The following is a 19,762-nucleotide window of genomic DNA, read 5'->3' on the forward strand; positions in this document are numbered from 1 at the left end:
GATAAGGCCCCTGTCCTGAGTAGCTTGTCACCTGATAGAGGGATCCCAGTTCTATAGCTGCTAAGCCCAAGGTAGAGAACTGGAATCTGTGTGCTTTTTGGAAAGAAGGGGTGGAGACTCACAGAGTGAACACTCTTCCCTAGCTCTGACTTGGAAAGGTGAATTGCAAGCATTCAAACCATCTCTTTTGCTTTTATAGTTAATATAGGCCTATTGAAGTGGCCGTAATTTGATTTGACCAAGTGATGAGCTGAGCCTCCAGCTGTTTGTTGTATGATGATTGTGTATTTATTCCAGAAAGACAGTGGGTTTTTTCTGCAGATTGAAAAGTACAGTACAGTGAAAAGTAAACTGATCCCATATTGTTTTTAAGTCACCAGAGACTGACAGGGAATGAATGTTCTCAGTAGGGTGATACAGGAGCTGTCTGATAAAACATTTGGATATTTATTTTATATAGGGTGAATGTGTGTGTGTGTACTTCCAAAGGAGGCAGGTAAATGTAGGTTGTAGCTAATTCAGTAGTACAACCCAGGTGTGGGGCTGTGAACAGCATTAGAGAATGTGGTATAAGTGGGACTATTCATGTCAAAATCCATGAGAGAGTTGCTTGATGCATCTATCTGTAGGCTCCTTTTGCACTTTTTTACAATTCATTTATTTTGGGCTGGAAATTTCCACGCTAAGTGCCTGTTACAGGTTGCTGCTTTGATTTTTTTTCTTTTTTTTTTTTTTTTCTTTTTTTGCATTCCTGCAGACAGCTCAATTGAAGCTCTTTTACACTGCACAGCCTCATCGGAGTCTGGATGCTAAATGAAACAGAGCTCCAGTGGGAATGAACATATAATGAAAGACCGTACTCTAATACTTTTGTAGGAAGGAGTTATATTAAGCTTGCACAGGTAGCCTTCCCTCTGGCTTTTTGTGACTTTTTAGGTGCTTAATCTCATAAATATTTTTTCAGAGTGCATGTGAGATTCAGGAATGAGGTGGACTGTGGGTAGGAAAGTAAACATGGGCATGGCTGAGCTCAGGGATGTGCTTACCACTGCACTGAGGCCTGAGCAATAGCATAAGCATATTTATAGAGGAACTCCTTTGCATATAAGTGTTCCCAGTCAGGAGGCACTAAACACTAAAAACAACAGCATGCACTTTATTCCCCAGAACAGTCTGTTTCTAAGCAATATCATTTTCATCCTGTTTTTATGAGAAAACAGTTAGAACCAGATAAATAGATGGCTGTGTTGGTACTTGTTTATTACAGATGATATATCTATCATTTATTTGGATCGACCTGCTGTGGAGTCACAGGGTTCAGGTCTGTGGAGCAGAGCAGGTTGGAGGGAGCAGGGACACCCAGGGCTCCTGGAGTAGCCGAGGGCTCCATGTCCCACTGTGCTCCCAAAGAGGCTCCGTGTGTGCCAGGCTCCATCAGCAGCTCCCCTCCCAACACACATCTCTGTTTCCTTTTGTGGCTCACAGCTGAACATGATGGTGCAAACTAAATTAGCCTGATTTAATTTACACTCAACTCAGCAGGGGATGTTATAAACACTGATTTACTGTGTCCAGCAGCAGCGTTGGAAGAACCAAAAATGTTGGTTGAGGGAGTGTAGATCCTGCTTTTCTCAGCATATTTTGGAAAGGATGGTCCCTGGCACCCATGGGAACGTTCAGGGGGATCTGTGTGAGTGCAGAGTGTTCACAGCAGGCTCTGTTGGACATGATGGCGGGGGGGAAATTATGTCAGTCCCAATGAATTTGTTGCACATTTAAGGCTGGGAGTGTGCTGGATGTAGGTCTGCCATAGGTTATGTGCAAAACTGGTGCAGGACACCCAGTTTCAAATTGCAGTTCATTTTTATGTTGTACACATTGTTTTTTCTATCAGATTTTGTACTTATTTACTTCATACCTCTTTAATGCAGAGCAATGTAATTGCAGGGGGATTATTTTGCTATTGATTACTCGATCCAGGAAAGAAACAGAATTCATCCATGCCATGAATCACTAAGCATTTGCAGCAATAAACTTTATTGAGCCATGTGACTTGCTGTTACAGAATTGTAAAGAATCCTTTACTGGAATGATTATACCAAACCATGTACAATTCAAACTGAATTATCTGGCTCACAATGAAATGTTTTTGGCGAGGGCACCTACTCGGACACTGTGAAGCTTTTATATTGCTAACAGAATAATGTTTTCTGGGCAATTTTGAAGATATATTACTCCTCATTTACAATGTGCATTGTGAAAAAATGGTCTGAAATGCTGCTGAAGGATTCATTCGTTTGTAACCACAGCATTTACAGGATGCTTTGCAGTGGGTGGTATTGCTCTAGCAGAAATGAAAGAAAAGTGGGACTGTGGCTTGAGACTAGTATTGGTAATAAAAGCCCTTTTTGAAAAAGGTAGGTGCAAGAATAGCAAATAACGTCTGGAGTGGGAAGAGGAGATGGATGGTGAGGTATACTGTGACAATAAGGCTGAGATGAAATTGAAAGGAACTAATCAACCCTTTGCAAACAAAGTCTTCAGCTAGAGCTTATTGCTGCAAATACACACGCACAACTGGAAGTATTTAACGTTTCCTGATATAGTTGGTCACATATTGAGAGTGCAGTTAGGGTACAGCAGATACCAGCCAGCCTCACTGCTCACATCCATTCTGCATGGTCAAGGCTTCTGTCTAGATGGCAACAGGACAGGCTCTACTCTCAGGCCTAACAGGATTCCAAAAGAACTAAGACTTACAGGAATGACAAGCATAGCTGGAGAGTTCGTGGCTACAGTGAAGAGCTATGGCAGTTTCAGGCAAAAGGGGAAGAGCTGGCCTCTGGGGACAAGTAACCACAAGGCAAATTGCCCCAAGATCATGGGGCTCTTGCCCTTAGGCAGCTAGGGATGACCACCCTAGGGATACCAAGATGGCCCAGGTTTGAGATAGGCAGAAATACTCAATCTGTGTGTTTCTTTCTGGATAGTCAATTAAATGCTGTTGAGACACCGCAGTGTAATTCTGTCTGAGGTCACATCTCTCCTTTTACCAGTTTTACAGTGGGGCCACCAGGACATCTGCCTTGCCTAGAAGCATATTTGCAATCTTTTACTGAGAAGTATTCTATTCATGCAAGTGACTACTGCACAATTATAGCTGTCCAAGCTGTGCCAGCAGACTTTGATCACAACTCAAGATGCTTTGTGTGGAATGAATAATGTTGCTTTGCTTGTGATTATTAAGCAGTGTGTGTAATCCTAACTCCATGACCCACAATGGACCCCTAAAGAGCAAGTTGTCATTGGACTGGCACCATGAAAATGAGAATTTTTGAAGCTTTTGGAAGGAAAATCCTGTTTCCAGGGGCAGGTGCTGCCTGAAAACTGTTCACTGAGCAGAATGGGTGCAAAATGTCCCACTAGTGCAGACCTTTGCATGGGCAATGATGGGAGTGAAGAGACAACTTGGGAACATGGAGTCAAAGCCACTGCTAAATCCAAGTGCCCACCAGTCCTCACTCACCCACTCTCCAGTTCTACAACCCACCAGTAGCCACAATTCTGACAATGGGATTTCAAAATTTGCAAACCTAAAGTCTTGCTTTATTTCCTCTGTGAGCTGTTCAGGTCAGTGTTTCATGGAAGGCTGTGGAAACTTTTCTCCAAAAGTTAGTCCTGCTAGGCTCTGGTTGTATGCAAACCTGTGCACCAGTGTGGAAGAGGGTGAAAAGCTGGACTGTAATACAGAGGAATGACTGCATCATTATTCAGAAAATTGAAGGGCAAAAATCCCCTTTGTTATTATTTACAGTACCACAGTGTCATGGGGAGAAAGATCAGGGTCCCAGGGTGATGGCTACTGTGTGACACAAGAGCAGGACTTGATGTTTACTTAGAAAAGACATACTTTTGCAATTTCCCGGGGGAGTGATCTGTGTTCAGCCTGAGGCTCTGTTAAGAGATAAGATTTGACCTGACCTCTGCCTCCTGAGGTCCTCCTCCCTTTGCATGCCATAGCATGGCTGCTCTGTAATCCTCCTACAGCTGGGAACTGGATTTTTCGCACAAGCAACACTTCTATCTTGTTGGCGTCCAAGAGCTCAAGTTATGACCCCATCCCAGGGTTTGGGGCTTGGCAGGAAGCCAGTGATCTCTGAGTAGTTCTTTTGCACCTCTCTCTCTGTACATATTCCTGTGAACCACGTCACCTTCCTTAAAAACTGTGGCAATGCTGTGTTGAAAAAGAAGATGAAAAAAATCCCTTTTTTTTCCCTCCCCTGCTCAAAGAGCAGCTCCTTGCAGAATGAAATGCTAACGAGTGCCTTTGCCTTTCCTTCCTGCTGTGTCTTACACTGAATTAGACCTGAAAAGCAGTATCACCAAGCTTGAAGTTCAATTTATCAGTGCAGTCAGGATTGATTTGTTACACTACCTATTCCGGGGAAATGAATGTCTCCATCGCGCTCCCTTCCAGTGCAGGCAGACCTTTGTTTTGCTCACATCAGCCATGTAATGTAGGAAGCTGACTTTCCACAGATAAAGGAAGAAACCTACAAAATCCTGACTAATTCTACCCAGCCTGGCAGTGCCAGAGAGTGATGCCACTTGCAAAGGACACATTTGGCACTGTGGTGGCTGCAGATACCAGGCAGAAGTGCTCTCTACCTGGGCTTATCTGCTACTTTTTTGTTATTGAATAAGTGTTTAGTGCTGTAAGTGTCCTAGAAAATTATTCTTGGATGAATTACATGTCCCCATTATCACTATTAATGTTACAGCTGGACCATCGTGTTGATCCTTGGAACTCATATTCACAGTAGGAGTCAGTTGAAAACAAACTTGTTTTTTGTGCAAATTTTCAGCTGTTGTGTGAGACAAGAAAAATGGACTTTTCTACTGCTGTTGAGGAGGAAAATTTTCACTCATAATCTAGCACAGGGAATCTCCATTAACAGAGCAGCAATTATAAATCGTTTTCTCTTGCAGCACATTTTGATGAAATATTTGCAATGAACCACATACAAATGTGAGAATTGCATATTCAGGCTCAAAATACCCAAAATGTGATTGCTGTGAAGTGTTACAATTTTAAAAGACCCTTCCCCCCCAACTTGTCATGCACACATCAAATGTGGAGGGAAGGGTTAAGAGCTAAGCACCCTGCAGAACCATGCAGAGTTCTTCATGCTCCTGGAAATGTGGCTACAAGAAGGATGTCTATAGCTGGTGCTCATTAAATGAGGTGAAATGAAAGAGGTAGTTGCTCTAAAGTAGCTTTTTTTCTTCAGGTAAAAGCAGGATTTCATTCTCATAAATATGCTGCAGCTAGACATAAATTACTTATTGCTTGAAAGCAGCTCTGCACTGCTGAAGAGCTGGAGCATAAGAGTGAGAAATTTGGTCTTAAGCTACCCTGAGTGGGTGCTTTCAGCCTGGCTGCTGGTGGCAGCAATGCTGCTTTTTGCCTGGGCTGAGGCTGTCGAGGGCTCCTGCCTCTGCAGCTCAATGCTGAGTTTCCAGAGGATGGAGGAGTGGGATGACGTCTGTGATTGTCCCATTACCGCAGTCTCTCCCTTTCCACAGCCCTCTTCAAAACCCAAGAGTTAGTTTGGAATACTGCTCCAGAAACTGGGGCCATGCTTTCTCTGTAAGTCTTTGGCTACATCCCCCTATTAATGGAGTAGGTGTCTTTTGTGCTCCTTTGGAGCACCCACCCTCGTTGACCCTTCTCTACTACTTGGGTGTTCATTGTGATTTATTGTGTTTCATTTTAAAAGGAAAAAAGAAAACAATATCAACATCACCCACTCTTCCTAGCTACTCCTTGGTCTCAAATCTCAGCAGAATCATAACCTTAGTCTTAAAAACTGTCTGCTACTCTTAGGGCATAGGTCCGTGTGTAGCAAAAGACTAACACAGATGGCTGAGGTGTTTCCCCTGATCCTCTTGGCCAACATTAACTCCAGCTGCTCCTTAGCTCCAGCTCTGCAAACTCAAGTCTGAAGTCCTGCAGGAACTGGCTCATGTTGGACCACATGTCCCAGCACCAGGGTGTGACCGCACCCAGGAGAGGTGGCACAGACCGAGCTCTTATTTTAACTCGGAGCCATGCTTGTCTCAGAGCCCTTTTCTAAAACCCAGGTACTGCCCATGCTGAATGCATCCCTTGTGCACAGCTTCTACCTTTCAGTGAGGCTGGGGAAATGTCAGCCTGATGTTAAGATGCTTGTCCTCAGGGGCTCTGTCCCCTGGCCTCCCGACACTCACCAGGCAGATATGGACAAGAGAAATAACACTGAGCATCTCCAAAGTAGTTTGATCTGAAGGGCTCATTATTTTTGAACAGCTGAGTTGAACATTACTGAGAACTCAATTTCCATTTCAGCTTGCTTTTCTACTTGTGCAGGGCAGAGCGTGGGAGCAAGGCTTGGGCACTTCACAGCCTCCTCTGCATGGATCAATATTTTCCAATGTGCACAAGTTTCCCAGAGTTTAAACCGCTGAGTTTTGCAGAACTTTAATTGTATCAAATGCAAAAAAGAAAGGGATACTCTATCAAACCAACACATAGCTAAGCACATAAAGAATTTAGGGGATGAATTAACAGAAAATAATTCATATGCTGCAAGAATAAACTGCTGAGTCCAGTAGAAGGAACTCCCATTTATTCTTCATTTTTATTTTTACTTTTATGGTTTACAAGTACTTGGAAATAAAAAAATGGCAAGAGAAGTTTGGTGGAAAGGCTGTGTGGAGGTGCCATTCCTCAACACTACTCTTTAAATTATGAAAAATCTTGCAGTAAATCTAGAACATCAAAGACCTTCTATCAGCTCTGACCACCTGATGGAGCTGAAGGAAGCTGAGAAGTCCAGGTTATTTTCCTGAATTAAGGTGACGGAACCTGAGCTAGACACAGCTGTCACTGGAGAGCTTACTGTGACAGGAAATAAGCCCTTCCTGCTGTGAGCCAGACATTCTTCATTTCTCAAATTATTTAAAACAACCAGAGGCAACAGAGTGCTGCTATATATGTGTGAAAGTTAGGATCACCTGAGAATGTTTCTCCTCAATGGCCTGGTATATAGAATTATAGAATAATTTGTGTTGTAAAGGACTTTTAAAGGTCATCCAGCCCAACCCTTCTGCAGTAAGCAGGGATATCTTCAACTAGACCAGATTATTCAGAGCCTCATCCAACCTGTCTTTGAATGTTTCCAGGGACAGGTCATCTGCCACCTCTCTCGGCAACATGCTCCAGTGATTCACCATCTTCATTGGAAAAAATGTCTTCCTTACATCTAGTCTAACTCTTACCCTCATTCAGTTTAAAGCTATTCCTCCTTCTCTTATCACCACCTGCTCATGTAAAAAAATCCCTCTGCAGCTTTCTTGTGTGCCCTCTTAAGATACCGGAAGCTGCTCCAGAGTCTCCACGGAGCCTTCTCTCCTCCAGGCTGAACAATCCCAGCTATTCAGCCTTTCTTTGTAGCAGAGGTGCTCCAGCTCTCTGAACATCTCCATGACCTCCTCTGGACTCACTCTGACAGGTCCACATCCTTCTTAAGTTGGGAGTCCCAAGGCTGGTTCAGTACTCCAGGTGGAGTCTCCCGAGTAGAGAGAAAGAGTCTGTTCCCTGGACTTGCTGGCTTTGCTTCCTTTGATGAAGCCCAGCATATGGTTGGCAATATATGAGGAGCTGCCTTTAGTTAACAAAGCCCAGAGAGAAGGTCTCCTGATGGTTGGTAAAGCTGCTTTCCTAAGAGGCTGTGCTGGGTGCCTGTGACCTTCCCAGGCTGGGTCCAGGAGCTGAGCTGGCTGTTTTGCAGGGCTGAATGGCAGGCTGAAGGTCCTGTAGCATCACATGAGACTGCCTTTCTGCTCTTTGTGTAAAGTCAGTGTTTTTCATTGGTAAATAACCCTGGCCTGGGGATGGCTTTGGTGAGGGATGAGGCTGTTCTGATGTTAACAAGACGTGGTTGCAGTGGGATCAACTCTTTCTGCATTGCTTGGGTAGCAGGGTGAAAGTACTCCATGGATGAGCAGCCATGGGATGGGAGTTGGGCACACAGTGTCTCCATCAGTAGCCAAGCTCTTGGGGGCTGCTGAGGATATGCTCACCTGCTCTATTGCCCCCAAACTGAGGCTACTCCTGGCTGCTTCTGGACTTTGCAGGGACAGTCAGCCTGGGACCTGAGCCCCTCCTTGCATTTAGCACATGGAGGAGGCAAATTAAAGGAGTCATCCTTCCAAGTCAGGGTTTTTGTACAGCTCATCAAACCCAGAAACCACTCCTTTTTCTCCTGGCACTAGGCTCAGCTTGCTGAAACAAAGATTAAAAGCCTGGATTCCACTAAAGATTCTTCATTGGCAGCACAAACAGGCTCCCTAGGGAAGATTAACTATTCCCTGCACTGAGGGGAGTTTGAGCTTTAGCAAAATGGACTGATGAGAAAAACATAGGTAATACTGCAAAGATGAATTTGATGAACTTGGGCAGAGCACAGTGGAGGCATGAAAGGCTGGTTAAGTGTTCGCTTTTATGTATAGCTGAGTTCTAGGTCTTTAGACAAGACTTAATCTTTTCTATAAACAAATAACACATTCATTTACATGAATAATCCACATTTCTTATGCAAATCATTTCCCTGTTGCTATTTCTACTGAGAATAATATTCAGTATAATTACCACATTAATTTAGTGAATCTATTTACACAGGATAGCTCTCTGTCCATGAACACTCTTCACCAGAGAGGCTCAAAGAGCAACAGGGGAGGCCAAGCTGCCAGTCATGTGTGCCCTGTGCTTTCTATTTTTGTTCCCATGAAGCATTCTGGGACCGTTTGAGATGTCTGGGCAAGAGCAGAAGAATGCCAGCATCCTGCCTCTATCCCAGGGAGAGCACCTGCTGCTAATGGAAGGCAGCTCTCCCCTGCTCACCAGCCTGCTGTTTGAGCTCCAGCTAACTATAATGAGGCAAGGCACTTTGAATAATAACTTTCCTTTGGGTATAAGGCTATCTTAATTTTTTGTGTGTTTAAGTTGGTAATTGCCACAGAGTTTGAAAATCTTCCAGGTTTTACCACTCCTAATTATGTTCTCATGCATATGCATCCCTTGCTTGCTCGCTCATTACTGCGAGAGATCAGAACCCTGAACGTTGGAGCGGTTCCCTCCAATTATCTCCCATAAGCAGAAGTTCCTGTGAAATACCTCTCCTGCATGGGATGGCCCAAGCTATTTGGAGAACATCTTGCTGTCCAGAGCACATTTTGCTCCAGGTGGTAAAATCAAGATGCATTTCATCCCTTGTGTGTCTTGCCCAGGCTGCTCCTGTCTGGGATGTCTCCTTGCTTGTAGCACCAGCCATTGAAATACTTGTTCAGGGGAAGTTATTAAGGTGTCCTAATGGAAAATATTTCAAGTTTCTAAGGCCCTGATTGCCTCTTTACCTGCTCTGTTTGCATCTATTGATCGTTCTGGTTCAACAAGACCCTCTGGGACTAAGAAACTCTAACAGGTTTGAATGCATTCATGAGGTTCTGTGCGGGGAAAGAAAAATAATGCTGTTGGGCTTCTGACTTGTTCTTGCTCAATAACAGCAAAACAAATGTGTGCAATTAAACATTACTTTGTTTTCTAAACAGCAGCCTTGAAATTTTGTCCTGCTAGTGGGGGAATCAAGCTGCTGCTTTGCTGTCTAACCAACAGCAATGATTTGGTGATGGGAAAGGAGATGTTAATCCACCTGAACACGTCCAGGATAGAATACCATTCCCTTGTAGGTAGGCAGGATTTTAGCACCATGTGTGCTTTTGTGCAGGAGATCACAGTGGATCCTGTGAAAAGATCAACACGGAGCAAGCACAGACGTTGACATTACTCACTCTTTTTGTACAGAGTAACTGCTTTTTAACTATTTTTCAGGGAGCTGTGGGGTTAGTTGTTAGTCCTTGGGGCTTTTGTATTGAGAGAGGGAGGTTGCCTGATCAAACAGAAATCACTGTCTTTATGCTTAAAGCATTGGATTGTAGATGAAGAAATGTCTATTCCTAGACATTTCACCTAAATAATGGGATTAAAATCTTAAGAAGTAAGGTGATGTGTGGCTCACTGTCTCCAGTTTTTGTATCCCTCAGGAGAAAGGAGAGATAAACAGTCAGGAATTTTTTCTATTAAAAAAATTTATAGGAGAAAGATGAAGGTAAAGCTTTCCACCCAGCTGTGAAAGCCCTCCTTCCCCAAAAGTACCTGGTGCAATATTACATAATGCCAGCTGTGTTAATAGATGTCTAGATCCCAGCTGGCATTGGGCCACACTTACATATCAGAAATAGAGATTTAATTCTGAAGTCTGCTTAACACCTGCACACAGAAGGACAGAGGCATTAAAGGTGCTTTAAGGACAAAGCTTTATTTTAGCTAATGTGTTCTCTCATCCATCACATGACTTGTTCCTTATTCTGTTGAGTGTCACCTGTCCAAACCACAATTATGGGCTTCAATGTATCTGAGAGACAGAGTCCTGCAGCTGGCAAAAAGGGACTGATTTAGCATATTCAAAGCCACAAAAGGGTTTACTCTGAATTCTGGCAGGATTCTCTGCTTTTAGAGATGGATTGTGTGGGGTGTGTGTGCAAGTGTGTGAGTGCACACAGGAGCACAGCTCCTTGGGAGGCAGGTGAGCAGCTTTGCTTCCCCTTGAAGTCCTTGAGGCAGCACTGGGGTCCCCTGGGAGCATGTGTTTTACCAGAGCTGTGCTGACAAGTGCAGGGTGCCCAGGACCTCACAGGCTCAGCTCCTACTGGTAAAGATTCACCTGTCCTGTGCTCTGTTTATGGATTGTTTGCTGCAAATTGGCCCATAAAACTCTCTGCTGCCTTTTCTCTCAAATGCTCCTTTGTGACCACTTGCAGTGCCTGCCACTGGTTGCTGGTGCAGTGACCTGTAGCTAGGCAGCTTACCCCACCAAAACACTGAAAAAACCAGGCAGTTATCACTTATTCAGGGGCTTTTTCTAGAAAATGGGAGCATCAGGAGAGACTAACATGCACCAGAGACATATGGGGACAGACAGGATCTAGAAAGCTTTATTGTATCAATAAAACCCAGAGGCTGGGCTGGTCAAGAGCAACCAGTGAACAGTATTGAAGGTGGTTTCAGTGGGAGAGCACTGTCCAAGGGAACTGTTCTTTGCTAAAATATCCCTCAGTCACACACTGAAGTCAATGTGTCTCCCTTCAAATTTCCCATTACTTTTCCTCTTGCTCCCACATCTGCTTGGATTGGTATCATTGGGCAATTGGAAATGCTGTGAGTAATGACTGCATCTAGTCCAGAAAAACCTGTGCTCCAGTAAATGGAGACAAGGACTGGGGAGTATGTGAATTAAACACAAGTATAAGTGGGTGTCCATTTGATTGCATTTGCTGGAGATGGAAAATACCTTGAGGTAAGCAAGAATTCCCCCCAGCCTTCCTCCTGTTTTACTACAGAGAAGTCTTTGCAGCTGTTCCAATGAGGGAGCTCAGTGCTGCCTCATCCATCAGTGCCACAGACACTAGCCTGGAGGTGGGAGTCTGACTTGTAGGAATTGCAGGCAAATGTCTGGGTGTGTGCTCTTGCCCATCGACTCGGGAAGCAGCTTCTGTTGCTGCAGCTGACTTGATGAGAGCTTCAATTAACAAATGCTATTAAAGTAGCTCTCCTCTTCATTTTATTTTTTTTTAATGCATAGCATTTCCTGACAGCTTAAACGTTTAATTAACTGGTAATGCCATCGTGGAAAGTTTGCTAGAGAAGAATGCTTGCGGTTTAATTGAAAGGAAAAAAAATCCTTTAGAGGTACTGGAAGAGATCTGCTTGCAACACTGAGAGAGGCAAAAAGCCTGCAGGAATTCCTGCATTTCCCTTTCTGAGTGCAGCAATAGGTGAGAAGGTGCACAGCGATATCATCACCCAAGAGGAGAAGGTGAGTGCTTCACAGCTTCATGTTTGACCCTCCCATTTAAGCTGCAGATGTAGGACAAGCTACAGTTCTGTTACCTCAGCACAGGAGACAGCCAATATAAAGTTTTGGTTTTATTTTTTTAATACTTTTTAATACTTACAATTCTCCTGGTATTAGGCCAGAGCTCTCTGTAACATTTTTGTTCTTCTCCAAGGACACACAGGGAGAACATTTTTCATATAAGCACTGGTCTGATTTTTTTGGCTTCTGTTACAGCACAAAAACAAAGGCAGATCTTACCTGCCACAAAAATGTGGAATACTGTTCATGTTATCTTCAAGAGCCATCGTGGAAGCTGTTTTTTGAGATGGCAGGGTACTGCCTGGGATGGCAGAGAGCCTCTGCTGCCCTCAATGCTGAGGGCTGTGTGAGATGGTAGCTGTGGGTAGGAACCACCAGCTCAGCACAGCCTTGCACCCCTGCAGCAGCTCTCTATGGGGCCATAGCATGGTGGTGCCAAGTGCTGCAGAGATGGGGACCCCCATGGCAAAGCAACAACCTCCTTGCTTCTGTGCAAAGGACTTCTGCCCTTCCTCTCCTCACTCTGACCAAGTGACCCGGAGGCTTTTTGAGCAGTGACAGTTCCGAAAAGAGAACTTTGTTCCAGTATTAAATATAAACCTGGAAGTCACTGACATGACAGTTCACATTTGAAGCACAGCCCCACCCATAGGGCTCCGATGGTTCTGAGTCATCCCTGGGAGCAGGCTGGGGCTGTGGGGTGGTGCTGGGCCAGGGCATGTGCTGGCTTGCTGTCCTGGAGCTTGTGCACCCAGGCTGGCACCTCTGCTGCTGGTGACGAGGGACAGCTGGGCTCCTGCTGAAACACGCCAATGCTCAGCGCTTGCCAAAAGAGCTATTTGGGAGCAGCTTGTGCTCACCCTCCTCTCCTGGCCCTGTCCTCGTCGTGGTTAAATTCAGAAAGTGTGGCACACCCTCTGCCAGGGGTGGGAGGGAAACTTCTGAATGAGCTTCTTCCCCGAGCTGGGAGCACAGAGACACCGAGTGAAATCCAGCACCCTGTATAACCACACATTACCATGCTGACCCTTTCAAACGCTGATCTCTTATTTTTTGCAAGCAAGCACAGTCTTTCTGAAATCTATGCTACTGCAAGCAGCACCTCTTCATGGGGATGGTGCACTGCCCTGAACAGCACAGAGTGCTGGGCTACCCCAAGCCACTGACTGAACCAGATCCTCCCTTGGCAGTAAAGCTCTCTGTCCTAGAAGCCCCTTTCAATCCAGAACTCAAGGGGGCTCCTCCATCCTACAATAACCTCCCATGCTGAGACTCCTCAGTGTCCCGAAGTTGGGGGTGGATTTTGATCCTTTCTTCTGATCACTTCTTGATTGTATCTGTTTAAGCCCCTTTCAACTTTCTGAGAAAAAATTGCAAAGTATTTGTGATCCTTTTGGAAAAGAAACACTCTGTCAATGGCATCTCAGATGTGAACTGAACTCCTACCCAAGAGTAATCTTAGTAAAAACTGCACTGAAGAAGTGTCCAGCTGGTTTGTAGACCCAGTGAGATTAGATTCCCTTGAAATGTGCTTTACAGATGCCCTTGAAACAGCAAGGAAAGCTACTTTCCCCTTCCACCCATTCCTTAAAGGACCCTGAAGGGGTATTGTCTGAAGCTGTGATTGTGATGAGTCCCCCTCCCACTTTGCTTTCATGAAACTATCACTTTCATCAGCTTTTCAATGCTGATATCAACAAATGCCAACCACCCATTTCCTAAACTGTTTTTCTGTCTATGGCTGTACTGCCTGTACATTTTGCTGTGTTGGAAACAGGTAATATGTTATGGACCTCACTTGTGAAGCAGCTGAAATTGGCAGATGAAAAATTAGAAAAATGGGAAAGATACAGGTCAATAATACAACAGAAGATTTTTTTTTTTATTGCCATGTTTTTAATGGAATTGCAGTTGGATTTTTATACAAGTCTCTGAAAGTCTACGACTTCAAATAACTCTGAGCCTCCAGATTTGTATTCTTGCCTTATTCTTGTTAAAATAGCTGTTACCATCATCTGCTTGATACATTATGTGTCCCAGCACATAGGCACACCATCAGGAGGAATACACTTCCTTGGGAACAAGGCATTGCTAGAGCTCCTCGAGTCCCCTGCCTCCACAAAGGACACCTGGACAGAGTGGGGATTTGTACAGTGTCCCCTCCTGGCTGGAGTGGTGGCAGTGCCAGCGAGGAAACATCGAGCCTTCGCCTGTTTTCTGCTGGGAGCAGTGAGTTATCCATCACAGCACCGAGTCCTGCCAGTGAAGCTTTCCCTCAGCAGAGGGAGTTGTTTCTCAAGTTAATAAGAAAGCATTATCTGATTGCATTTTTGTCAGGTATGTCCTATTCATTACCTTACCTGTAATCTAATTTGTAATGTATTTCCTTGATATTTTCTATACTTCCCCTCTGTATTTTGTAATAGCTTCCCCTGAAAGTCTGACCTACAAAAAAGACAAGGTTTTAAATCCAGCTTTGAATGATAACACCCTCCAAGTGCCTTTATCTGGAAAAAACTCTCCTAGCACAGAAGGAGGTCTGCAGGAAAAAACTCAGCACCCTCTGAAAATGTGTTGGGGGAACACTGTTTAACAGCAGCCAAGGTCACTTTGTCCCAGGCATGAAAACACCCGTGGCTATTTTCCACTTGTGGCAAGGTGATCTTTTGGGTCAGAAAGCCATTCCTGATCCAAAGGAGGTATGTGAGAAGTAGCAACCAGTCTGTCCCAACAGCAGGGATGAGCATAAGGTAAGAAGACAACCATAAGCCATGTAAAAGCTACAAATGATGTGCCTCAGCTGCTAAAAGCTGCTCAGGTGTATTACCTTGGCTGTCAGGAAAAAGCATAAGGCAACAGTTTAGAGAGAGAACAGCATCTGTAGGTCCCAACTAGGTTGGGCAGAGTCTTATGGTGGCAGAGGTGAAGTGTGATGGTCCAGCTACCCTGAACATGGGGCTGAGGAAGGGTAATTAACATCACAAGTGATGCACACCATGGGAACAGGTTGCATTTTCAGGTTGGTGTGGGCTTCCCATGTGACATCAGGTTGGTGGCTCACCAGGGCATGAAGGCTTTCTGCCATCTTCCCACCTAGTTAGTTCTCCTCCTGCCTGGCTGTAAAACAAAGTTTAAACTAACTGCTTGCTGGACCTGGATTTCCTCATTCTGGTAAAGGTGTTTCAAAGTCACAAGGCTTTAAAACAAAGAAAGAGAAATGTGCCTTTTTGTGGATGCTAATGAAATTTTTATCTGGGCATCTTTCTGTGACTGTTGGGCCTGAGAGGCATGGAATATGTTAGGGAGAAGGACTTATTGAGCCCTGGAAATAAATCAGAGGAGGACAGAGGATGAAGATTGCAAATGATAAATTAGCAAGTGACAGAAAACAACTGCAGGAAATAATAAAGCCAGGAGGAATGTGTGGGAAATGCATAGGAGAGGTTGTTTACAACATGTGCATCGGACTTTCCAGCATTTTACATCTTATCTCTATTTCATTCCATATGTTACTTTATGCATGGATTCTCTTTTTTATGGGGTTTGTTCTATAGTTTTTGTACTAACATGAATGACTCACATCTGCTCCAATACTTAATTTATTCTCTATGTCTCTTGCAAAGGTTTGCTCAGCTCATGTAATACTTGTCAGAGGCAAGATCAGAAGAGCAGTGTCAGGCAGGTGAGCAGGGATAGCTGGGTGAGACAGCTCTTTTCTGGAGTCCTACTCTGTAGTTGTGTTAGGTTTTTTTTTTTTCCTGCAGTGAGGTCTGTAATTCCCACTTTGTCTGTCTGCTGCGCTGGGGCTGTGTATGGAGCCATGGGACAGGGATGATGGGCTGAGGGCCATCCTTGCAGGACCATGGCTCGGCACTAAGCTGCTGCTGGAATACCAACAGCTGATGATTATGATTTTATTTTTTAAGTGTTCTTGACAGCTCTGGAGACACACATCTTCTCTTCCAAATCCAGTAATTAAATTCCACCTACCTGAATTCCCCCTGCTGTTTCAATTGGTTAAATTAATCTTCCCATCATGTCTGAGCCTCCTGTGTGTGTTGTTGCACGGTGGCCTCCTCTCGCCCCGGAGCCGGGCGGGGACCGAGCCGGGGACCGGGACCGGGACCGGGACCGGGACCGGGACCGAGCCGGGCCGAACTCGCGGCGGCCCCGCACATCCCTTGGCGTGCAAGTGGCCCGGACTCACTCACGGAGGCAGGGCAGAGCGGTGGGCATCCCCGGTGACACACGGACACCCCCGCACCCCTCGGTGTCCCCGTCCCCGTGCTGTCTCCCCGGCAGGGCAGTGGCTCCCCGGGGACCAGCCCGGCTGCCTGCGCGCCGCACCTTTCCCCGGCGAGCGGCTCCGGCTCCAGCCCCCCTCCTCCCGGCGCCTCCTCCTCCTCCCGTTCCTCCTCCCCTCCCCTCCCCTGCAGAGCATGCACAGCCCGGGACTCGCATCGCCGGCTCCGAGGCGGGCGGGCGAGCCCCTCCTGGCCGCCGGCCCCGCTGCCGCTGCCCGCCGAGCCGCCCGCGGCTCCCCGCCGCCGCCTCCCGCTGCCCCCGCCGGACTTTTCCCCGCTGCCGAGGATGAGGCGGCCGACGCGGCGGCTGGCGCTGTCTCTGCTGGGGGTGCTCTGGCTCGCCGCCCTCCTCCTCTTCTTCGGGGCGCGGAGGAAGTTGGAGGCGGCGGAGCCCGAAGGACACACGCCGGAGGTGAGGAGGGGGCGGCGGGGCCGCGGCTGCTCCGGCGGGACTCGGGCACGGTGCCGCCGCCGCCCGGGGAAGAAGTTCCTGGCGGTTTTCGGGACCCCCACCCCAGCGCGTTCCGATTCAAGTTTGGTGCCGGAGCTGTGCCTTTGCCGGCGGGCACTGGGGCCCTTTCCCTACCACCCGGGCTTGGTTTACCCCCTCCCTCCCTCCGCTGTCTCGGACAGCGTCCCGCCGCCAACTTGGAGCATCCTGGGCTCCCGGCGCTCCCCGGGGAGCGGGGGATCCGGTGCGCCCCAAGGGAACGAAACGCGTGGTTCGTATACGATTGGGCAGCTCCTTTCCCCGTGGGTCACGCCGTGGAGGGGAAGCACTCGCTCCTGTCCGGGCTGAAGCCAGCGGGAGCAGGCTGGGATGGTCGGTGTTTGGAGCCCGCTTGAAGCGCCGGGCTGTGGTGGAGGAGCAGGCACGGCAGGGTGTGCTGCCCCGGGAGCCCGGGAGGACGGTGCCCGTGCCTTTCCGTGTCGTGTGTGCGTCCCCGGAGTGACAGCACGGCACAGATGTGAGGAGCATCTCGCTCCTGTCAGGGAGTGAATCTGACGAGTTTCACTGCCCAGACGAAAAGCGGGGGAGCTGCGAGCAGGGTCCGGGTCCCGTGTCCTCTCCTCCTCGGCTGAGAGCGGCTGGGGCTTAGCCGAGGGTTAACTTTCCAAAGGACATGGATTAGATGCTGCTTAGTTGTACTGTTGTAAATCTTGAATTAATTAATCCGGGTTAGAGCCCAGCTTCTGAAAATACATCAAGATTAGGGTTATTGTGGCAGAGGAAGGGTGTGAGCCCTCAGCCCCTTTTTTTTGTATCGGTGACACCCAGCAATGTTTAGCCCACAGTCTGTGACAGCTTTACATGTTTGCCACATTTTTGGAGATTCTCATACATGTGTCTGTCACCTCAGCAACTGTATTAACGACCTGACTGGAAAAAAAAGAGTCAGAACTCATAAAGCTTACTTTGATTTTTTCATCCGGAGGAATTATTGGTTTTCCATGTTTTTTTTAAATAAAAATGATTGAGGAGGTTTCTTCAGGCTTTCGCAAATCTTTCAGTCCTAGAAGAAGGGAATGAATCTGTGTGACTTCAGGCTCCAAAAAGAAATAATTATCTAGACATTTATTTATTTATTTAAGCGGGGGAAGGCAATAAATAAGTCACTGAAAACAGAAGATGAGTGCTTTCTTAACCAGAACTGTGCTTTGGTCTTGAAACTGTATTCGTAAAAATTGCAAAAAAATACTTCCCCTGCTTGAGGGGGGCTACTATAATCTCCTTGAAATGTACCTTGCTTCTCACTTAGCACCAGCTGCCACTGAATCGCTGGCATTTTGCAGCCCTTTTTGACTTTCTGCTCCCATTCAAGGCTCCCCCCAGCTCGGAGGGAGGCTGTAGGTTGCTGATGCTGTTACAGGCTGGTCTTGGCTCCCGCAGCAGGTGAAGGGAACTTCTGCCACACAGGATCTGTCCCCACGTTTCGAAGCTGCCACTGCCAATTTGCCATAACTCCGGCAGTTTGCCTGCTTAAATTACCTCTTCTTCATTTCTTCTGAATTTTCCATCCAAACAGTTGCATCCCCTTGAGATCCATAGAGTGCAGATTGTTTTTTATTTTTTAATGCATTGCATTTTTTGGCTTTGGAAACTGCTTTGGAGCAGTATGACTTATAAACTGCTTATGAGCGTGGGGAATGTGGTGTCACTTGAGTCAACACTTCTGAACGGCTGCAGAGCTGAGTGGGGTACCAGAGACAGGAATGCTGTGCTCCAGAGAGGAGCCTGGTGCTGTGTCCTGTTGCCCTGGCCAGTGGGACTGGCTGCCATTGATGAAAATTTGAGTTAAGAGTTGTCTTCCCAAATTCCTCGAGAAACAAGAGGGAGGTGGTGGATTGCTAACAGCAGCTCAAACATTCTAAGACAGCTACAGAGGGGAAATGGAGCAAATCCACAAAAACTTTCCTGGCAGCATTTTCTGAGCTGTTCCCTTGCCCCTTCTCTCCCAGCTGAGCTGTATTTCTGTGGACACGGGCACACCATGTATATCATGCCTCGTGTAGGTTTAACCTTTAGACCTTCCCAGTTAGGCTCCAGCCTAATGCTGCCTCCTGCCCCTGCCTGTCCCTGGCAGGGCTCCCAGGACACATCCATGCTGGAAGGCTGTGGTGTCCGAGCTCCCTGGCTGGCTGTGGCACATTGGTGACTTGCTGAAAGCTCATGGAGCTTCTGCCCTTGGCTCCAGGGATGCCCATCCATCACTGTTATTTTGGTTTGCACCCTGCTTTACCCTGAATCCTGAGCCAGGTCCAGGCCTCAGCTTCCCAAAGGAAAGCTTGTGATGTTTTTCTTGCAGCCAGGGGATCCTGTGCTCGGGTGGGCAGGGGTCTGACACAGTCTTTGAGTCCTTCCTTTGCCGAAAGCACGCTGCTGGCTTGGCATCTCAAGGACCTGGTGAAGGTAGGACTTGCAGCAGTAGCTGAGTTTTCCCCATCTGCTCACACCCAAAGAGGTGGGTGCAGCAGTCTGTTGTAATTAACTTGCCTTCACCTCCCCCTGTAATTTTTTCCCCTGCATTCCCCTGCAATCCATCTCTATGGATCTCTGGCTGCTGCCCAGTCCAGGCAGGCAGAGGAACCCCCTCTTGCCAGCCCTTGCTTCCCTCAATCCCTGTCACCTCCTTTTCCTCCTCCTCCTCCTCCTCCTCCCTGCTGCCTTCGGCCACTGTTGGTACATGCCAGGGCGGCAGGAGCAGGTTGAGGCTGGATTTTAGGGTGTGGGGCTCCCTCCTGGCCATGAGGTGTAGCAGCCTTGCAGGACTGGTAGGGTATGGAAACAAAAATCTGGCCGTGTTTAGAACCATGAAGTTGTTCCTGGGACAGCTTCTCCTGTCCCGTTTTTACTGCTTTTGCTTGGGGCTGGGAGGTTGTTTTTTCTCTCTTTTCCCAGGGGCAGATCAAACCTTCTCAGTG

General features: G+C 46.9%; 1 protein-coding gene across 1 annotated transcript in view; it reads left to right on the forward strand.

Moving 5' to 3' along the window:
- The first annotated feature begins 16,475 nt into the window (after positions 1–16,475).
- The window catches only part of GALNT14 (polypeptide N-acetylgalactosaminyltransferase 14), a 92,414-nt gene continuing 89,127 nt past the window's right edge, over positions 16,476–19,762 (forward strand). The window contains exon 1 of the mRNA XM_056488598.1: positions 16,476–16,751. Within this exon, the coding sequence (XP_056344573.1) occupies positions 16,626–16,751 (126 nt within the window). The 5' untranslated portion in view covers positions 16,476–16,625. The remainder of the gene's footprint in view (positions 16,752–19,762) is intronic.

Source organism: Oenanthe melanoleuca, chromosome 3 (genome assembly GCF_029582105.1).
Source record: "Oenanthe melanoleuca isolate GR-GAL-2019-014 chromosome 3, OMel1.0, whole genome shotgun sequence".
Lineage (NCBI taxonomy): Eukaryota > Metazoa > Chordata > Aves > Passeriformes > Muscicapidae > Oenanthe > Oenanthe melanoleuca.